The 19,320-nt window shown below is 32.2% G+C and overlaps 1 protein-coding gene across 6 annotated transcripts in view; it reads right to left on the reverse strand.

Annotated features, from left to right (window-relative positions):
* Pcdh9 (protocadherin 9) overlaps window positions 1–19,320 on the reverse strand; it is a 1,035,266-nt gene that overhangs the window by 1,006,242 nt on the left and 9,704 nt on the right. Inside the window, exon 3 of one of the 6 annotated variants that reach the window (XM_008832681.2) lies at window positions 12,054–12,071. The exons of the other annotated variants lie outside the window; for them this stretch is intronic. Within the exon in view, the coding sequence (XP_008830903.1) occupies window positions 12,063–12,071 (9 nt within the window). The 3' untranslated portion in view covers window positions 12,054–12,062. Of the gene's footprint in view, window positions 1–12,053; window positions 12,072–19,320 lie in introns of those variants that run through there. 6 annotated transcript variants of the gene reach the window in all.

Here is a 19,320-nt window from a genome sequence, read left to right on the forward strand (position 1 = left end):
ATCTATTCAAATGTAATTACTTCCACAGGGAGGGAAATACTGTCAATTATTACAGTGATAATTTGCAAAGTATATAACACATTTCAAAGGAACTGTAGCTATTTTTAATTTCCTTATGTACATCATTTAATTTTTAATCCCAGTTGTTTTTGAATAATAAAACTTACTTGAAATCAAAATAATTTGTAACATTGAGCCTCTTAACTTTTCTGCAATACACTTTTAGGTAATATATTAAGGTGTCAGTTTTTCAATTGAGAAAGTTCCCCTAAATTCTTTGAGATTTATGAATTCTTTTAACAAAGTAGCAATAGTATATACTGTATTGTAAACATAACTATAGATTAATAATATTGTATGAAATGTGCTGTCAAGTGTATTATGTCTTCTAGTCATACAGTATAGTTCATTCAATAAGTGAAAAATTTAAGCTATATTTAATACTTTTCAGCATATAAGTTCACATGGAAATTTACTTGGGCATGGGTAAATGTGACTACTTTTTAGGAATAAAATGACAGAAATTACCATTGTTTTGTTTAATTAAAAATAATTATTTTATATATGATTCTTTTAAAACTAAAAGAAGTAAAAAAAAATAGCACAGTTAGAGTGCGAAGTGAGCAGAGGGTCCTTTCAATGACCACTCTACAAGTTCCATTGGCAATGAAAATCAATGAAATACATTTTGCATTTACTTAATGATAATATAGTTAGATGGATATATCTACAAAAATGCCATGTAATCTCAGAACACATTTATGGAATGACCAGGTGCTTATTATTGCTTCAATTTTTACATTTAGACCAGAGAAGCAATATAAAAAAATTATTTTCTTACATTTTTGTTATTTTTAGAATGCTAGAGTATTACTATGTCTAAATGTATACGTAAAATCAAACAAGAAAAGTTGAAGTCTCCTACACCTCCCAGTACCAACTGTGCACTGTGAATGGAGCAGCTCCATAGAGCAAGCACCCGGTTAATCTCTGTAACTCGTGAACTTGTCTCTTAGTGGCCAGCATTAAGTACATGCTCACCTTCTGCATGAAGCCAGTTGATACACAGAGAGTATATGCAGAGTACACGAACAAATCTACTCTTAGCAAGGGCCATAAACCTGTAAAACACAAGCTTTGCCTTTGCATGGCGGATTACAGGCTTACATTTCAGTCAGGAAGAACAGCCTTCAGAGCTATTGGCATTCAGTTTATGACACAAAATACACTAACTTCTTAGCAGTGGCATTTCATTTACCTGTATTTACATGGTTCAGATGTCTGTGTGTAGGAGTTAGGCATGATGCTATATGTCCAGGATAATAAAAAGAGTAAATATAATCCAAGTAGTCTGTGATTTCCCAAAGAGTGTGTGATTTCACGCACTATAAAATGACAGGGGTTAATTAAGAAGTTGCTATTTTTTCTCAGCACTGTGCTTTAAGACCTCAAAAGTTGCAAGTAATGATTTGCTTAAATATGAAATATGTACACATTTCTACTGAGTTAACACATATCAGTCTTTTGACAACTCTCCTGTAATGTTGGGTATGAAACAAAAAGAATTTTAAAAATCTTTATTCTTTAATTTCCTTATATTAACTAATATAAACAAAATTTCATACAAATTCTTCTAAATTTAGTAAGTTACTTTGAAACCTTAAAAAATCATCATTTCACTTTGTCTAAAACTAGAATTCCAACATTATGGTTATTTTTATTGTATAAATGCCAAACTATATAACAAAAGAGTTATTTACAATCACCTAAAATATGGCATAATTAAAAATTGTATGGTCTTTCTTTACAAATGATCATTTTCAATTTTGCAGAGATCTGACAGCTTTGGAATTAAATTACTGCTTCAAGAAAATTTCTAAAACTAAGTTAAAATAAATACTGTGAATTATAAGAATGTCATGGCCTGGGTCAGCTGGGTATGTAAACATGATACAAAATCTAAAACTCGGATTTTGGATTTAAATTTACTACTTCAAGAAAATTTCTAAAACTAAGTTAAAATAGATACTGTGAATTATAAGAATGCCATTGCCTACGTCAGCCGGGTATGTAAACATGATACAAAATAAATCATTTTAATATTGTCATAGTTTTAGTGTTGCTAATCTTTATACAATATTCAAAACACGTTATGGTTAAAAATACAAAGCATGCAATCAAGCAAAACAAGTTTACATCTTATACTAAACAGACATCTATAAATAATGACATTGTCAAAAATAAAGATTAGCTCTCCTATTAAAAACTAATACAAAAAAAATGTTCAACAGCTTGGCAAATTGATGTCCAGAAACAAGGATTTTATTAAAGCACAAATGTGGAAAGAATTCAAAAATAAAGACAATTTTTAAAGTCCTTAGATAATTTGAAAAAGGCATGGTTTTGGCCATAGAAAGTAACAATACAATACTAATTACAACAGACCAGCTTTGTGATAGAGAACAAAACAAAAGCAAGAAACCAACACATGGAATTAGGAGAACCTTCAATAAACTGGAGCTAAAGTATCTATATTGAATTTTTTGAATATTCTAGAAGGAATATTTTCTTCTTATGGAGATTTCATAAATGCACATGATGTTATATGAAATGTTTTATGTATATCCATTTTTGTATCTAATCTAATTTTCCTTTTGTGTCCAGGAAGTAAGCATTCCTTTTCTATATTTACTTTTTAAAGAAATAGAAGTGGCTATAATTAAATAGATATTAAAATAAGACACTACATTCAATATTGTATCACCTAAACTGATCTTGATATTTATGAAAAAAGATTTCTGTACTTGATGAGAATAATTGCACCATCTTTTACTACATAGTTTCCAATTTTCCATTACTTTATTTCCTTGAAATTCAGAGAGTGCAAAAGCTAGTATCTGGTACCATTTACCTTGTCTCCCACATCACCAAGAAAATCATTACAGAATTTTCACTCCAGTTCCATTAATGTTGTACAGTTTCATTAATTCTTTCATGCCTCAACAGCCTAGAATTGACTTGTATTAATCATACCTTAATTAATCATAATTGTTAAGGTAAGAAACCAAGAATATACTGGAGAACTTCTGTCCTGCTCAAGGTAGAAATTGGCAATGTTACACTATTCAGTTTGGCTCTTGTAGTGACCATGTCGGTGGCACCTCAATGCCTGTCACAATCATAAACAATAGGATCAACATCAGTCCAAATTGCTGACATCCAGGATGCGAATGCAAAGTTAATTCTTCTCACATTTAATCCCCAGATACAGGAGACTTCAGGCTGTATTTTTAAGTAATTGCAAAAATTAAATTAACACATAATCCTAAAATGCTGTATTCATTTTTACGAGAGAATATGTAAGAGAATAATACTATCAGAGCAGTGTGACCTGTAGAGCAACCAAACCTATAGTCCCAATTTAATCAGTAAAAATGAGACCTTTGCTTAAAGTAGTTGCTTATTTCTTTCCTCTGATTAAAACTGAGTCCCATAAAAAGTATAATTTTAAAGAAATGCTTCTCTAACCATGTTTCCTGAAAGGGACAAAAACGGAGTCTTGTACAGAGAAAAACTCTTCCATCTCTAGCACATTTTTTCCTATCATTGTATGAGTCTCTGAGTTCAAAGTAAATTTGCCTGTTTGTATTTGTGTTCCTGTCTATAAATATGCATTTTCAAAAGAAAATATGAAACTACAATTTATTGACACATTAATAGGTGAATTTAACTTTCTTTTTTCTTTTTAAAAATATTTTATTTTATTATTTTTATTTTATGTGTATGCGTGTATTGCTTGCAGGTAGGTAAGTGCACTGTGTCATGCAATGCCCGCAGAGGACAGAAGAGGCTGTCAGATCCCCTGGAACGGCATCAGATCCCCTGGAACTGGAGTTTTGGATGGTTGTTAGCTGCCATATGGGTGCTGGGAGTCAAACCTGGGTCTTCTGCAAGAACAACCAGTGTTCTTAACTGTTGAACCATCTCTCCAGGCCCACAATTTAAGTTTCTTATTTCAATTATCAATCTAAAAATATTTCCTTACTAAATTCATATATCTAATTAACAACATGAACTCTACCATTAATCTAAATGTAAAATCTACCTTCAGTTGTTCAGTATTGCTCTATAATTAAAAGGAATGACCGTTTTTGTTTCAGTAAGAGAAATCAAGAAAAATTTCCTAACTCAAATTAGTTATCAATCCACAATTTAGAAAACAGAACACCATGTCCTTATAATCAAAATATAAACCATATGAGGATCAAAACTAATGGTGTTTCAAATTATAAATTAGTCTCCTTGCCTTATATCAAGAATCTAGTTTTGAATGGGCAGAATTTGTCTGTAAGAATGTGAGAAAATGTGTGTTCTAAATAGGAATAGATTCAAGAAGGTGATTTCTATGATTCATATTCACAACACATTATAGACAACTGTAAAGAAATATGCTATTTCAAGGAACAGTTTCCACTGTCAAATGGAATTGGAAAAGTTGTGCAGTTACTAACTCTCAAATATTTCATGTGAATTTCATATTCACCTCAAATTAAAACTGTAATATTCTAAACTAAAAGTATGATCAGAATGTTTCCATTATAATAATAGCCTTGATTACACAAGCTAATTTTAGTGTATTGCTGAAATATCTTTTTCTAAATCTCAGGAGTATCTTACAGGGTCAACATGTGACTGAGAATATTTTAACACACATTGTTAAAAGTTTAAGAAAGAAAAGCATTAAGCAGCAAGCAATATGGTGTATTTATAGGAATATATAAAAGAATATTTTTCATGATTGTTGATAATAAAGCTGGAGAACAACTCTAGGAAAATGCTTCAGTTTTCTAAACCACATTAAAATAACTTATGACACGATATTGCTGAGTAGACATGGAGATGTGCTCTCCCAGTGTTGGGTGGCAGAAGATCCAGGCTGAACTTAGCAGGCAAAATTGTGCTGAGGTTGATGGTGCTTGGTGGTTCATTGGTATTTAGGAAGAGGGGCTAGAATAATGATTAAATGAAAGGAGAAAAAGAGAAAGGAGAAAAAAGAAAGAAGTAAAGGAAAAGAGGAAAGCAGAAAGGATCATTCTAGCCTAGTAAAGTGAGATCTGTTATCATTAAAATTTGACTTCCCACCCCTTCTGCAACTCTTCCCTGATATAAAGAATAGCTTAAAATAAAAACAATAACAAATGGTGCACAAATGGGCATGTTGGTTTTAATTCATTGCTAAAACATATTCTTTACAAAAAAAAAAACTAGAATCCTATTGCTCCCAAGGTATAAATAATATTTATTTTACTATGTACTGTCTGTGAACGTTCATTGTAAACTGCCAACAATCTTCCCATGCCTCAGGTAGTTATATCATTATGTTATGTGTGCAAAGTGAGCATGGAAAAAAAGATAAATTAGATTTTAGCTATGCTTTTTTTTCAGTCTTTACACAAGGAACATGGTTTTAGAACAACACCATAATTTTACTTTTAAAATAAAAGTTTAGTGTTTAAGACAAAGTCCCCAGTATCAAATAGTATTGCAGTATTAGATTTTCTCCACTTCCTAGAACTGTTCCCCGAAGCAAAACAGTTAGCTGTTCCTCAGTGATAAGTTGAGGTAAAATTTAGTAAGACTTATATCAAAGTAGTTAGTTTTAGCTTGTGATTTAATGTATGTAAAATGCTGAGAAGAAAGAGTGAACACTAAGTAATTACAAATATCATCATTCCATGGTGTTTGAAATTCATCAAAACATTGCAAACTGTCTCCAAATATAAAAATAAGACTGTCAAAGTGAATATTGTGATCTTTTTAGAAAGACTCAAATACCTTCTACTTCCCTGTAAAATAATTTCCTATTTAACTTAAATGACTGTAATTTATTGTGGCCAGTTAGTTTTGTGTGTATAAAAGTATGGTCCAGTTTTTAGCAACAATGTCTAATCACGTGAAAATACTCAATAATCAGCTTTAATTTTAGTAACTTAATGCCAATAGTATTGAATATATTTGCTTTAAGGATAGCCTTCCCCTACCAAAGGTTACTCCAATTCTATAATGGCTATCTAATGCAGCTTTTGTCCAAATTTCTAATGAATTTATTTCTTTTCCAAGCAAAATATTGGAAGGCACAGTCCACACAAGTTCATTAGTCTACAAGCATTCAATTCCAAATGAGATCATGTGATATCATCTCTTTGTACTTCTACAATAGAGAACTGATTTGATTAATCACAGAGCTGTGATTTGCTCTATTGTTCTCGGAATGGCTCACTCAGACAAAAGCTCCATGAACTCAAAAGATTTTAAAACTTGACCTGTCCATTGTCTCTCACCTTGCTGGTAATATTTATAGTTAATTCAATCAATTACAGTCCCCCAAATCTAATGTATATTTAATCACATAAATCCTATTTTTTCCTTAATCTAGATTTATGTTACTATCATATGTTATAATTTTCCATCAGGTTTATTAGTAACATTAAATATTTGTGGATTTTTTTAGTAGTAGCATTTTTAGTAGATGACCATATATTTGTGGAATAAATGTTTAGAAAGAAATTGTATGTCCATACAAGAGTATGATTATTCTCCAATTGCTCAATAATATGCATAGCTATGCAATGAGGATTACTAACGTTTTATGTCTCGTTTTCTTGTTTTGGAAAAATAGATTTAATAAATCAGCAACCTGTCTTCATAAATTTAGATGTTCTCAAGTGTTTGGTTAAGCAACAATTAAGTTGAAGTAGGTGCTGATTAAATGACTTGGCTCTATAAAGAAATTTTTATATTTTCTTTGATATGATGATGAGATTTACTACAATTAAATAATTCTCTGAAAACAATGGGCACTAGTCAGGTTAACTGTGACCTCATATCTGCATCTTCCCTCAAAATAAATAAATAAGTAAAATAAGCAAAAGCAAACAGGAGATACCATTACAGACAGAAGGCTATTCATCAGGACAAAGATCTGGAATGTGAAGAAAGAACTGCATAGAAGAAAAGTTATCGAGATGCAAAATACACATGGCAACAGCATCCTATTTACTGTCATTAAGTGTAATGAGAACACTACCACCCACATCTATTATTTTGTATCGAAACTGGTCATTGCAGACAAGAAATCACTTGTGCAATTTCTAAGCCAAGTTTATTTAAATGTCACTTCAAATGAATGTTTATATTGGATGAGTTTGAAGTATATTTTCTCTTTCTCTCTCAGTCTTGACTATAGCATATGCTTCTCTATTGGAGGAACATATAGCTTATCCTGAAAAAGCATTGGCATTCACAATTTTTGTCCCAAAAGCTAATACAAATTAAATGTATTAAAAGAGAAATGAGGCTCCTGTACTGAAGCTCACAACTAAATTAAGCGTTTTATTTTAGCACTAAGCATTTGAGATATTTCCTTGGCATGCTTGGAGAACCACACAATTAGGAGATTCACCTTTCCACTTATTTTGTGTTCTGTATGATTTTCCTACCACAACTGTATTTTATTCCTTGTTCAACATGTGAATTCCTGGACCTTTCAAAGAAGAGTATTTAATGCCTTTCTTGAAATGTTACAAGAGGTTAAATTATGTGATTTTTTAAAATTATTTATTTAATAACCATATAATTAGAAGGAGCATTTCATTACAACAGCATTGACATATTCAATAACAATTTCCAGAGCTAATATGCTTCTCTTTCAAAATTGGCTGTAAATTTTTAGGTTTATAGTTGAATTAATACAGTTGTGGAATATTGTACTCCATATAAACCCTATAAGACATAAAATTAAAAACCTTTAAGACATAAAATTAAATGAGGTTTTAAACTTTAAAAAAGATCTCCATTTCATTATTAATTATATGATTTTTTAAAGTGTCTGTAACCAATGTGTGGCACTTCCAGAGCTACATACACATCTTCCAAATTTGTTAATCTCCAACTCATAAAAAAGCTCCTAAAACAACCTACTCACCTAAATGCCAGAAAGATAACTTTTTCCTAAAGTCTTCATAAGTTAAAAGAGCACAACACAAAAGAAGTGGTAATTGTAAGTGGACTGAGATTCTCAAATAATGAAGCTTTCAGAGCAGTGAGCAACTCTTACGATGTATTCTGAGCAGGATGTGCAGGGCCCTTTTAAGGCAAGACACAAATTTATTTCATATCCTTCATTTCACTTGTTGCTTGACATGTTATGCTGGGAGGCTAATTAAACTAATTTCTCTTTTAGTTTTTTTTTTAATCCCAAACAATTTCCCTTCAACAGTTACCTGGGAATTCTAATTATTCAGATTATAACTATAATTTTGTTCTACATTTTGAATGGTCTACCTAAAATGTAAATGAACATTACTTGATTTAGTTCTCCTAAGATATGTAATTGTAACTACTATCATCATTGAAAGTTACATTTTGCATACTTTTATGGTTTTCATGTATTAGGCTCAAACTATTGTTAAAACACTAAATTCATCATCATACCTTATTATAGAAAATAAATATTATGAATAATATACTGATAAAAGCTATTACAGTTATTTGAAGGTATTCTAAGTTGACAGTGTTTTTATTGTTACTGTGCACTCCAAATGTCTGCTTAAGATTTTTAAGGGTTTTTGTTTATAAATTTAGCTGTCTTGGCTAAAACTTAAGACCTTACATACACTAAACAAGCCCTCTACCATGAAACTATACATTTAGCTTTGCAGTATTGTTTTGTGAGAACTTAAGGAAGATAAAGTTGACGCTCTGTTATAGCTAAGGAAAGAATGATAATATGCCCTGCATTGATACACGATACAGAACCCTGAGATCTACTATCTGTTTGAGTTTCCGGAGTCTTTGTCAACATGGTTTTAAATGGTTTGAACATACATCAAGCGATGATGGGAAGAAGTGGGCCAGATGGACTTTGGGTGGCATAAGGAAGGTGCCACAGAATGGTGTCTCCCTAAGTAAGTCACAGAGCTGTAGCTCAATTTTCAATAATAGAAGAGAAAAATGTGAGTCAAATTATCTAATTGTCAAAGGAGAAAATCAGATTCTCAAGATACCCACTGGAATTTTAGTAGTTAAAGTGGTTTTCAATACACATTATTGCAGCCCCAAATGAGAAAATAAGGTATAGTAAAGTTTTAAGGAAGTAAAATCTACATACTGATTTTAGACAACACTAGTGGTTTGTTTTCTTTAGCAATCCTGCAAAGAGTGATAGTAAGCAAGCAACTGAAACTGTATAAAAACAAACATCAAACTAGAGGTCACAGTAAGCATTGGTGCAATTTGTGCATGCCTAATTATCTTTAGAAATGGGTTACTCCGGACAGGGCCACATGTGTGATTTCCATCTATCTTCTGTTTAGATGTATCTTCTTATTAAGCTTATATTGTCTTGTTCCTTGATTCTAAATTAGTTTACCAAATGTCAATATTTTTCATATTATTAAAAAGTCAAATACATGTGCTTATATGATTGCTCATATCAATTCATTTATGATTTAAAAAACTTATTTATGATCTAATTAATATATTTAATTTAAAAGTGTATTTTACATTTTCTTCCTGAGATCTTCATATTTTAGAGGTTTCAATTTGTACTTCATTTAATTATAGTAATTACTTGGTGATAGTTGCCTAAGCAGCCACAGAACAGTTGGAAACATCATTTTAGAGTTAGGCACCAGCTTGGTGGTTATCACAGAAATCTAACTGCAATTAAAATAGTACATCTTCTGGCAGTAAAGTTTTTTTTTTCAAATACTTTTGCACAAGAATGTGCAGGTGGGGTCCTGTACGTACTATTTATCAGAAGGCAGCAATTTTCACTTAAATAATATTAGAATTTTGGAATATTTGAATTCTTGCTTATATAAACATCAATCCATCTGTAAGTCAGTGCTTTAGAAATGAATGGGTAAAAAATAACATAATCTATCTTCCCTAAAATGTAAAACCCCACTGTGACATTTCCTTCTGTGATGAAAGAAAACCAAATTTTCAGGGTATGAATGTTTTTCAATTTTAGAATAAAACATATATAATGAAAGTCTCCACTTTCAACATTTATGTCATTGAACTGATTCCTTGAAATATTGTGATAAATATTCATAAGAAAATGGACTTGCCAAAATCACAGCCATCTGGAGGAAGAAGCCAATTAAACCAAATACACATTCCAGCCAGTGTTTAATATCTATGTCCCATGTCTATGTAAAATGTATGTTGTTCTAAAGAGTGAAGACGGATATATTCTTCAGAACACATGACATAAAATATCCCCTTTAAAGAAACCAGTACAATGTGAAACTTCAATTTTAGAAACATCGTCTATTTTGACTTAGGTTCTAACTCTACATTTCCAATGTGCACCTTGTTTGCCTAGTTACTTTTAATATAGCAAATGGGCTAATCTCTTATAGTTATAAAACAAGTTTTATTTGCAGCTATATTTTATGAGCACCTTTGCGTGTAGAAGGAACGTGATTCTTAAGAATGAAAAAGAACTTTTTTTTTTCTAAATTAACTGAAGAATAAATTTAAACATAGCATTCTTATAATTAGAATAATATAGCTTAGAATTTTATTATCCCATTGAAATATCAGATCTCCTAGATCAGTTTTAAGAAACGAGAGACAGAGAGAGAGAGGGGGAGAGAGAGAGAGAGAGAGAGAGAGAGAGAGAGAATATATTTTAAAACTATATTTCAGGGAAACGACATCAATTTAAAACAAAGGGAAGACTCATTTTTATTTAAGTAAGGAATTTTTGACAAACTAGTATGGTGCTTAAAATCCACTGGAATATTTTAAGCAAAGACAATGTCATGAATTAAAAAATTTTATTGTCTAACAGTACTAGAACACTGCCAACTTATTACATGTATGTTAACAGAATGACTAAAATATAAAAGGACTAATTTCTCTCTCTCTCTCTCTCTCTCTCTCTCTGTGTGTGTGTGTGTGTGTGTGTTTGTGTTTGTGTGTTATATATGAGGTCTTCAGCAGCAGAATGCTTCATAATTCTGTATCAGGACAATTTAAAAAGACTACAAAAGACTGCAAGACATGAATCAGGAAGGAAGTTTTGATATCCATTAAGGAAAATATAGTTCAATAGTCTAATTTTAAGGTTGAATATGGCCTATATGTCAGATTTACATACAAATAAATAGAGATCAGAAAAAAGTCATTAGCTTTACTAAATGACAAAACCAAGTGACACTGTTCCTAGGGTGTATGTTTGGTCTTTATGTGAAATAGAATTCAAACAAAATTCCTTGAACTCCCTTTCCCAAGTAAATAAAGAATATTATTAATATAGACATCACAAAGTAGACCAACTTAATAGCAATTTACTGGTATACTGAAGCATGTATACCACTATTCATAGCACTTTATAGTGAATAGGAGGACCTATATATCAAATAAGTGCCATTAGGATGCTGTGTATTTCAAATAAAACAATGTATATAAATACTTAATACCTATTTTTTTGCCATTTATAATACATTTAACATTGTCTTGGTGACTGAATATCTTCATGTTCATTCATGTAGCAGGACTGAGTAGAATTTATTGAACATTTACTGTATGCCATACTGCAGACCTGTAACAACTCCATGAACAAAACACTGGAAGTCTCACCTGTTAGCATAAAATATAAATTCTAAAAGAAGTCATGTTATTTTGTCATGGTTCATATGTTTTATTAAACTTTTTATGCTATATTAAGCTTTACCAAACACAGTAATTATTCCTGTCACTTTGTTTTGTTTAACAGTTCCACTCCCCCCCCCCCCCCCCCAGGCACTGTCCTATTTGAAATCAGAACTGAATTTAAGGCCAGTCTAAAACTAACTAAATTGCTCTGAGGGATGGTAAAACTCAAATAAGACATTTAAAAATTATTTTTTGCAATCCAAGGTACAAAGAACCCAATTGAAATTTGACTACATTGACTTCTTTTAAGGTTGATAAAGTTAATTGACTTAGTTACACATCTCCATTGTAGTCTGCTTCAAGTTCAAATCAGCAATTTTATTGTGGTCTCTTTAGTCCTTCTAGAAGAAGAAAATGAAATTAACCTTAAAATATTAAGAAAAGGTATTTTCAAATACAATCCTTTTGGGTTATATTTTTAATTGGTTGGTGTTATAGATGTTTATATCACACACACATGCAATTTAAACTTGTATATTTGGACATTGAAAATTAGCCTTTGACTAAGAATCTATTATTTTAGATAAGAATAAAGGAAGTAAAGTAACTGTTGGGTATAATGTTTCTGGAATCAATTTGACAAATTTCAAAAATATGATCCATATTCTCCCAGGCTTTTTAACTAGTTTGATTGCACAGTGGATGCCATTACTTCAACAGTGATGTTTTCTAGTCTATGGAATAATTGGAAGCAAGAATCAGCAGGTTTCAAATGACTCCAGCTGTGTTAAGTACTGACTGTGCAACAGATTTTTCTCTTCTATGTTGTTTTGTAATAAGAGTGGTGTTCAAGGTAAAAATCCCCAGATTGGTGCAGCTCCACTGGGTCACAGACAAAAGAACTAAATTAACAAGAAATACTTAAAGCAATAGAGTAACTTTAAATATTTCAGACAACTGAAATAGGTAACATATTAACAATAAAAGATGAACTACACTTACTGAAATAACAATAGGAACTAACATGAAAGCAAAACACTTTATTTTATTTCAATATTCTAAAGTTTAATTTATTATAACTGTTAATAGCTAAAAAGGAGATAACATGTTAGACTAAAAGTAGATTAATGGAAATATCATACAGGAAAAAATGAAATTTGGATTCAAGAAAACAAAACAAAATAAAATAAAAGAAAGAAAGAAAGAAAGAAAGAAAGAAAGAAAATTCCACATCTCCTAGAGGTTCTAGTAGTTGCTGGGGAACCAGGGGTTAGAGCAGTCCTCAACCCTGACTAGTGTATCTACTTGATTTTATCAGAGAAGTTTCTTTGAGTAGTGGATGGTGGTTAACTCGGAAGCTCAGAACTGGTCAAAGTGTAGAGAATAAGTAACTGTGATGTGTTCAACCACAAACGAATTACATACCCTCTTCAGGGTTCAGGAACTATTACAAAACAGAGAGCAGAAAGATTGTAAGACTCAGAGGTCTGTGAGGAGAGAAACAAAACAGTGTCTTCTGAACCATGACAAGACTGATGCACTCATGAAGTCATGGCTGTCTGCCCAAGACCTGCACAAAATCAAGCTAATCCACATTCTAGCATGAAGTAGGAGATAGTAAATGATCCCCACTCCTGAGGAGCTTTTGACACTTGATGGGGGAGGGAAAGTCAGTTGTCTTTAAGGTGTGGCTTTTCAGAGGTCAACCATGCTCCAGTGCATAGTCTCTCACCCAGAAATATTTGGACAAAATAAAATGGAACTGATAAACGATTAAATAAATTTTTAAAAAATTAAAGAAACCTGATGACATAAAGTAGGGATGGGTGGGAAGATGAGCGGGGATCTGAAAAGAGTTAAGGGGAGGAATTGGGTTGAAATACAATCCAAATGCATTATATGAAATTCTCAAAAAATTAATAAAGATATTAAAACAAATAAAAAATATTAAGTAATGTGGGTACCTCTATCAAGGCAAAGCCAAAATCCCTGCATAAAAGGGGGTGGAAACCTTATTTTTGCATATCTGCATACCATACTCAATACCTGCTTGATGTCTGCTCACTTCGCTTCATGATAACTTTATAGATTAGGCATGGTTATATTCATGGCACAGACAAGAAAATCAAGGGCACTTACATCTAGATGATGCGCTTTTATGATTTCAGTGTTTTTATGTGGTAGTTCATTGAGCCATTTCTGATACTACAATATCAAAAGATTTCTCATGGTCTCTAATTTCTTAGCTAGAAAATGAATTAAATAGGCCAAATAATCTCAAAGGCACATTTGAATACTGAGAATGTGAGACTCTTCTCAGTTCTATTAGACACCAAATTTGTCTTTCTAAAATTAATATAGTAGCTAGACACTGCATTAATCACTATTCAATTATTATTTTGCTTCTTTTTATAGAACATATGCTAGACTCTAGTGTACTCTTTGGGTGACTGAAAAGTGCATTAAAGAAACTTTTGTGTGGTGTCTTTTTTGCTTTCAAAGTGTTTATCTGTGTCAAACACATGTCAACATAAATGTATTGATCACTACACTTCTCAGAAACCACTTACTCATTAATCTAAGTATTCACCGATTGAGATAGTATATGGCTAATGCTAATTGTCAACTTGATAGAATCTAGACTCACCCAGGATACATATCTTTGAAAGAGTTTCTACATTAGGTTAATTTAGGCAGGAAGACTCAACCTAAATTTGGGCCAGCAACATCCTATGGACTAGGGCACCACACTGAATAAAAAGAGAACACAAACTGAGGAAAGCATTCATCTCCCCCAGCTTCCTAACTACCGATACAATTTGACCTGCTGTCTCACATTCCTGCTGTCCTGCCTTCCCCACAGTGATACACTATACCTTCAAACTGCGGCTGAATATAAACTCTTCCTTTCAAACTTAAGTTGCTCCTGTCAGGTACGTGTCACAAGAAGAAAATGAACTACTACAGATGCAGAGATAGGGAAGCAATAATGCTGATCCTGGTTTAGGTAGCTCACCCTCCCCTTCCTATATGAAAAACATGGCATGATGGGCAGACATAGTGGTGTATAAAAAACAAGGAAGAAAAATGAGAGTCAAACATATGATTATGTGATAGAAAAAGTGAAAGTTGAGTAAGAATGATGTTGTCTTCTTCATATGACTGTTAGAGAAATTAAATAAGTGAAAAATATTGCATAAATATAAAGTAATTTCAAAATAAGTAGATCTCTCAGTAAAGATCATTATTTACTGACTGTCTATTAAATTCATGCTTCTCAGCACTGGGGAAGGTTGTGTCGGAAATACGAAGGTAAGTGATAGACAGTCTCATTTTGATGAACTCATTTCAGTTTTCCTGAATAATCAAACTATAAACAATAATGGATCATTATGGGTGTCTGTCTGAGTTGCCATTTGAGACTGAAACGAAGTCCATGTTTTATACAATCCTGATTATTTGCCTGAGTTGACCCCCATCAGTTAGAGAGGCTGCATAGCTCTGCCAGTAACAGATGGTCCTGCAGGAATATTTTAAACCCTGTGGAGTACTGCTTCCAGTACTATCCAGAAGTCAACAACCCTTAGCTAAAGCAGAATTTAATTGTCTAAAATAGAGACTTTAGGTGTCAAAATGCTTTTGCTTAATTATTACCATGTTTAAAAAAAATCAATCAATGAATTCAACATATTTTGCTTCCACTGCTTTGGCAGAAGATCACACTGTCAAGACCAGGAGTGAAAATGAATTCATGTCATACTAAAATACCCTAAAGATACTATCTGTCTTCACTATATTATAACGTAATTTTATACTTATTTTAATTTTGAAGCAAAAAAAGTGAGAATTTTTCACATAAATTCTATCATCTTTTGTGGAGGAAATTTGAGTATGTTGGGAAGACACATTATTAACATGGGTACTAGACAATCTAATGTTATTTCTTAACTTTGAAAAAGGCATAAATAAAGAAATGTGAATTTTAGAAGTAGTAAAGGAAAGTATATTGTGTGAAACTGTATATCAAAATAAATTGTTGTCTGGTATTTCCAGGCAAAAAAAGAACGAGTCAATTTGTCACTTCACAGATGTCTTCAAGATCTCGAACTCTCTCTCTGTCTCTCTCTCTCTGTCTCTCTCTATTTCTCTGTGTGTGTGTGTGGGTGTGTGTGTGTGTGTGTGTGTGTGTACTCTTAATGTTTGTAACAAGGAGATCTGCAGAAACAACTTACACCATTTAAACATCTATTGAAAAATTAAGAAATCGGATGTATATTGAATAGCACATGAATTAGCCTATCTAGTCAGTAACAAGAAACAGAGCTAAGAAAAGTTGCTAGCACAGGTGTGTTCACAGCTGACACAGAGGAAAGGCTATAGTGAAAATTGGTTCAATAACATGAATATATGACCCAGGAGGGCATCAACTCACAACTCTGAGCTTACTCCATTTTGCCTCCATTTGTCACTTGCACCTTCTACAAAGTTTCCTGCAGAATCCTATGTAGCTGCTTGTTTGAAAGTCCTCAGCATGCAGCTGTTATCACACAGAGGCACAGATTGGTTGCATCCTCTGAATCCATAAAAACACCAGTATCTTTTTTTCTCAGAAAAAAAAAATCTACTATAAAGCTAATGTCAGCAGAAGACATTTTCTTCCTGTGAAAGATACAGCTTGATTTCACAATGCCTTCTATTTCATTTTCCTCCTTATTTAGGATACTTAATGAGAAAATTAAGATGGTAAAAAATTATTATGATCGCTGGTCTTTTGTTTCCAAAAATCAATAATCTATGACAAACAGAGCTAGCCACTTTGCCCTGTGCGTACTGTGGGGTACACATAGGTTAAATACATTTTCCTGTATTTTAAAGGTAAAAAACTGAATTTGTAAAATCATTTTTTGAATGTGCATGGTTACTGTCACCAGTTTACATGCAACTGGACTAGACCACCACACTAGGCATTACAGAATTGCAGGCATTCACTCAACACCGCCATGAAAACAAATTTAACAAAATCCATATAAGTATGGAATGCAATGCCATGCTATAAATATACACTATTTACAAATGAAGCAAAATAAAATTCTAAAATTTGTTTGAGAAATGTTTCAACAGCAATTCCTGTGAGGATAAAAGTACCCAGTACACAGTCCTCTTCATTCCGGTAACACAATGTGGAAGAGTCTTATATAAACCTAGGGCTATCATCTGGTTTACATTCAGAGGAGACTGTGCACATGTAACTGAGAATTTTCTCTCAGAAGAGGTGAAGCCCAGATCATGGGCATCTGAGGCATCTCACGAAAGTACCAGGAGTCTTGCATTATCTAGTCTTCACATTGAAATTATCAGAGAGCAATTCTAAGGCATACATTTGAGATTTTCTTCCTTTTAGATACAGCCAATATTTCTTGAAAAAAAAAATAGGCAAGCTTAATTCCCTAGGCTATAAATCACTCTAATGTGGAGGGAAACGTGTTAGCTAGTTGTATTACAAAGCCTTTGCTTCATATTTAATAGGCACCTGCAATTCCAGCATTATACAAAGCTCTCTACTTTGCAAATCTTTAAAACCCCACTTAATTTTCAGCACTGATTTCCTGCAATCTAAGAGCTTATGAAGGGTTCACTGTGTTCATACAGATCTGTGCAAAATGTGCCAGAGATTCCCTGTCTGTGATGGCATTCATCTGGAGGTGAATCTCAAATTTCTATCACTGGCATGCTTATTTCCAACTAAAATAAATATTCCAGGATGAACGCTGAAGATTAAGAGATAAGAAAAATGAGGCAAAGTAACTAGCACGAAGAAAGATAAATGCAAATACCAGCTCAGTGGCAATTCTTCCTACCATTGACAGTGGAAGCTTAAAGATCCAAAGTCCCTGCCACCCATTAGTTCTTCAATATTCTAAAAGGGATTAGAGAGTTTCTAAATCAACTGCTAAGAGATTGGAAAAGCCTAGGAATTAGATATTAGGAAAGCAACGTATTACTAAAATGTAAAAATAGAAAAACTGTGGAAGAATGTTAAATTTAAGATATTATACAAGCAATACAAAATTGACTACACTATCACTCTTTTCTATAGACCTCATAATTAAATTCTATATGGGTTGATAAGTGGTGAAATTGTATGTAATAGAGTCCAGTTGAGAACAGATAAATTTCAAGTATCTTTCCAGATGCTCAAATTATTTCAGCACAGAATGAACAGAAAGAACCAATCAAATGTGCCTTAAAAATCTTGCCTGAGTTTGCATCCTTATCATTCTGACTAATAGGTGGTTCCAGGTTCATCATTTTAAATGCAATATGTGCTTGTGTGCTATAACCAACTACTGGTAAAGAGAATCAGAAAATATTTTCACCTGTCTTAAATAATGGATATATGTGTAAAAATGGATCTCTGAAGAACACCTCTCAGTTCTGGCTTCTTTTTAATTATATACTGTGTTTCAGAAAATTCTACTTATTCTGCCACTACCCTTTATCTATAGAAGACAAACTATTTATATCACTAAATATAAGTATAAAAATTGAATATCAGTTATTTTTCATCCACTTTGTTTTTTTCATCACACTTTACTATTCAAAAGGGATGTGTGTTTAACTAATATAGGAATTTCAAATTTTAATGAATCTTAGCTTAGGAAAAAAGGAATATAAATCTAAACCAAATGTCAATCAAGGTAATATATATCTTTCAAGTTCTATGTTTCTGATGACTGACAGCCCAACAGGTCTGTATCAAACAAAGGCAAAAAGCATGTGTTGCTTTCCAAATGAAATGTTTGACAGATTTAACAGTTATCTGAAATAAAAGCTGATGAAACCTTAAACAGTGGAGTATATCTCCTTATGTACACGAGAGATCATATTTCTGCATTATATTTGCATTTGTTTCTCTAATGTAATACAAATTTGGGGGATGTACTCCTTTTAAATGTTCTCAAAATATTAGCATTACTACTTAGGAAGTCTGATTGTTGTGCTTCCATGAAGCTTTTCCCTCTCCAGATGTTATTCCCAAATTCACAACTGATGATATTTTAGCAATCTTGAGATTAATTTTAGGGTTATAATATGTAAAAATTCTGAAAGAAAATTTAAAAATTTAAGAAAGTTAAAATATTTAATAATCTATAATTCTTATTTCCAACTAACTACATGTAGATAAGCTTACACCTAAAGATTTGAAATAAAGCAGTCAATAGTTCACTAGGTTTGGTTTCATTTCCTTCTGGGTTTTTTAAAGTTTTTTTCATAAATATACATGTACTAAATATTCACCCTTAGTGAAGTTAAAGATAGAAGCATCAAATCAGGACATGCAGACTTGGTCATGACACTCTGAAAACACTTAGACTGGGACAGCTGGAACAAAATATTCAGTAGTACTGGCCCTGGGTAGAAGGCCTAATTCTCCAACCAAAAGAATTTAGAAAATTTAAAAATCTATATATTAAAGGCAATTGTAGAAAGAGAGCTTACAAGGAAATATGATCTAAAGATACCACTTTCATACCTCATACTGTAGTGTTAAATGATGTAATTGAAAAATAAGGCACTATAAAACTCACTATAACATTTATGTGTAATTTACAGATTCAATATGTCACAATGGATTTTAAAGAAATCTTT

Source organism: Nannospalax galili, unplaced genomic scaffold (genome assembly GCF_000622305.1).
Source record: "Nannospalax galili isolate Female #2095 unplaced genomic scaffold, S.galili_v1.0 scaffold176, whole genome shotgun sequence".
Classification (NCBI taxonomy): Eukaryota; Metazoa; Chordata; class Mammalia; order Rodentia; family Spalacidae; genus Nannospalax; species Nannospalax galili.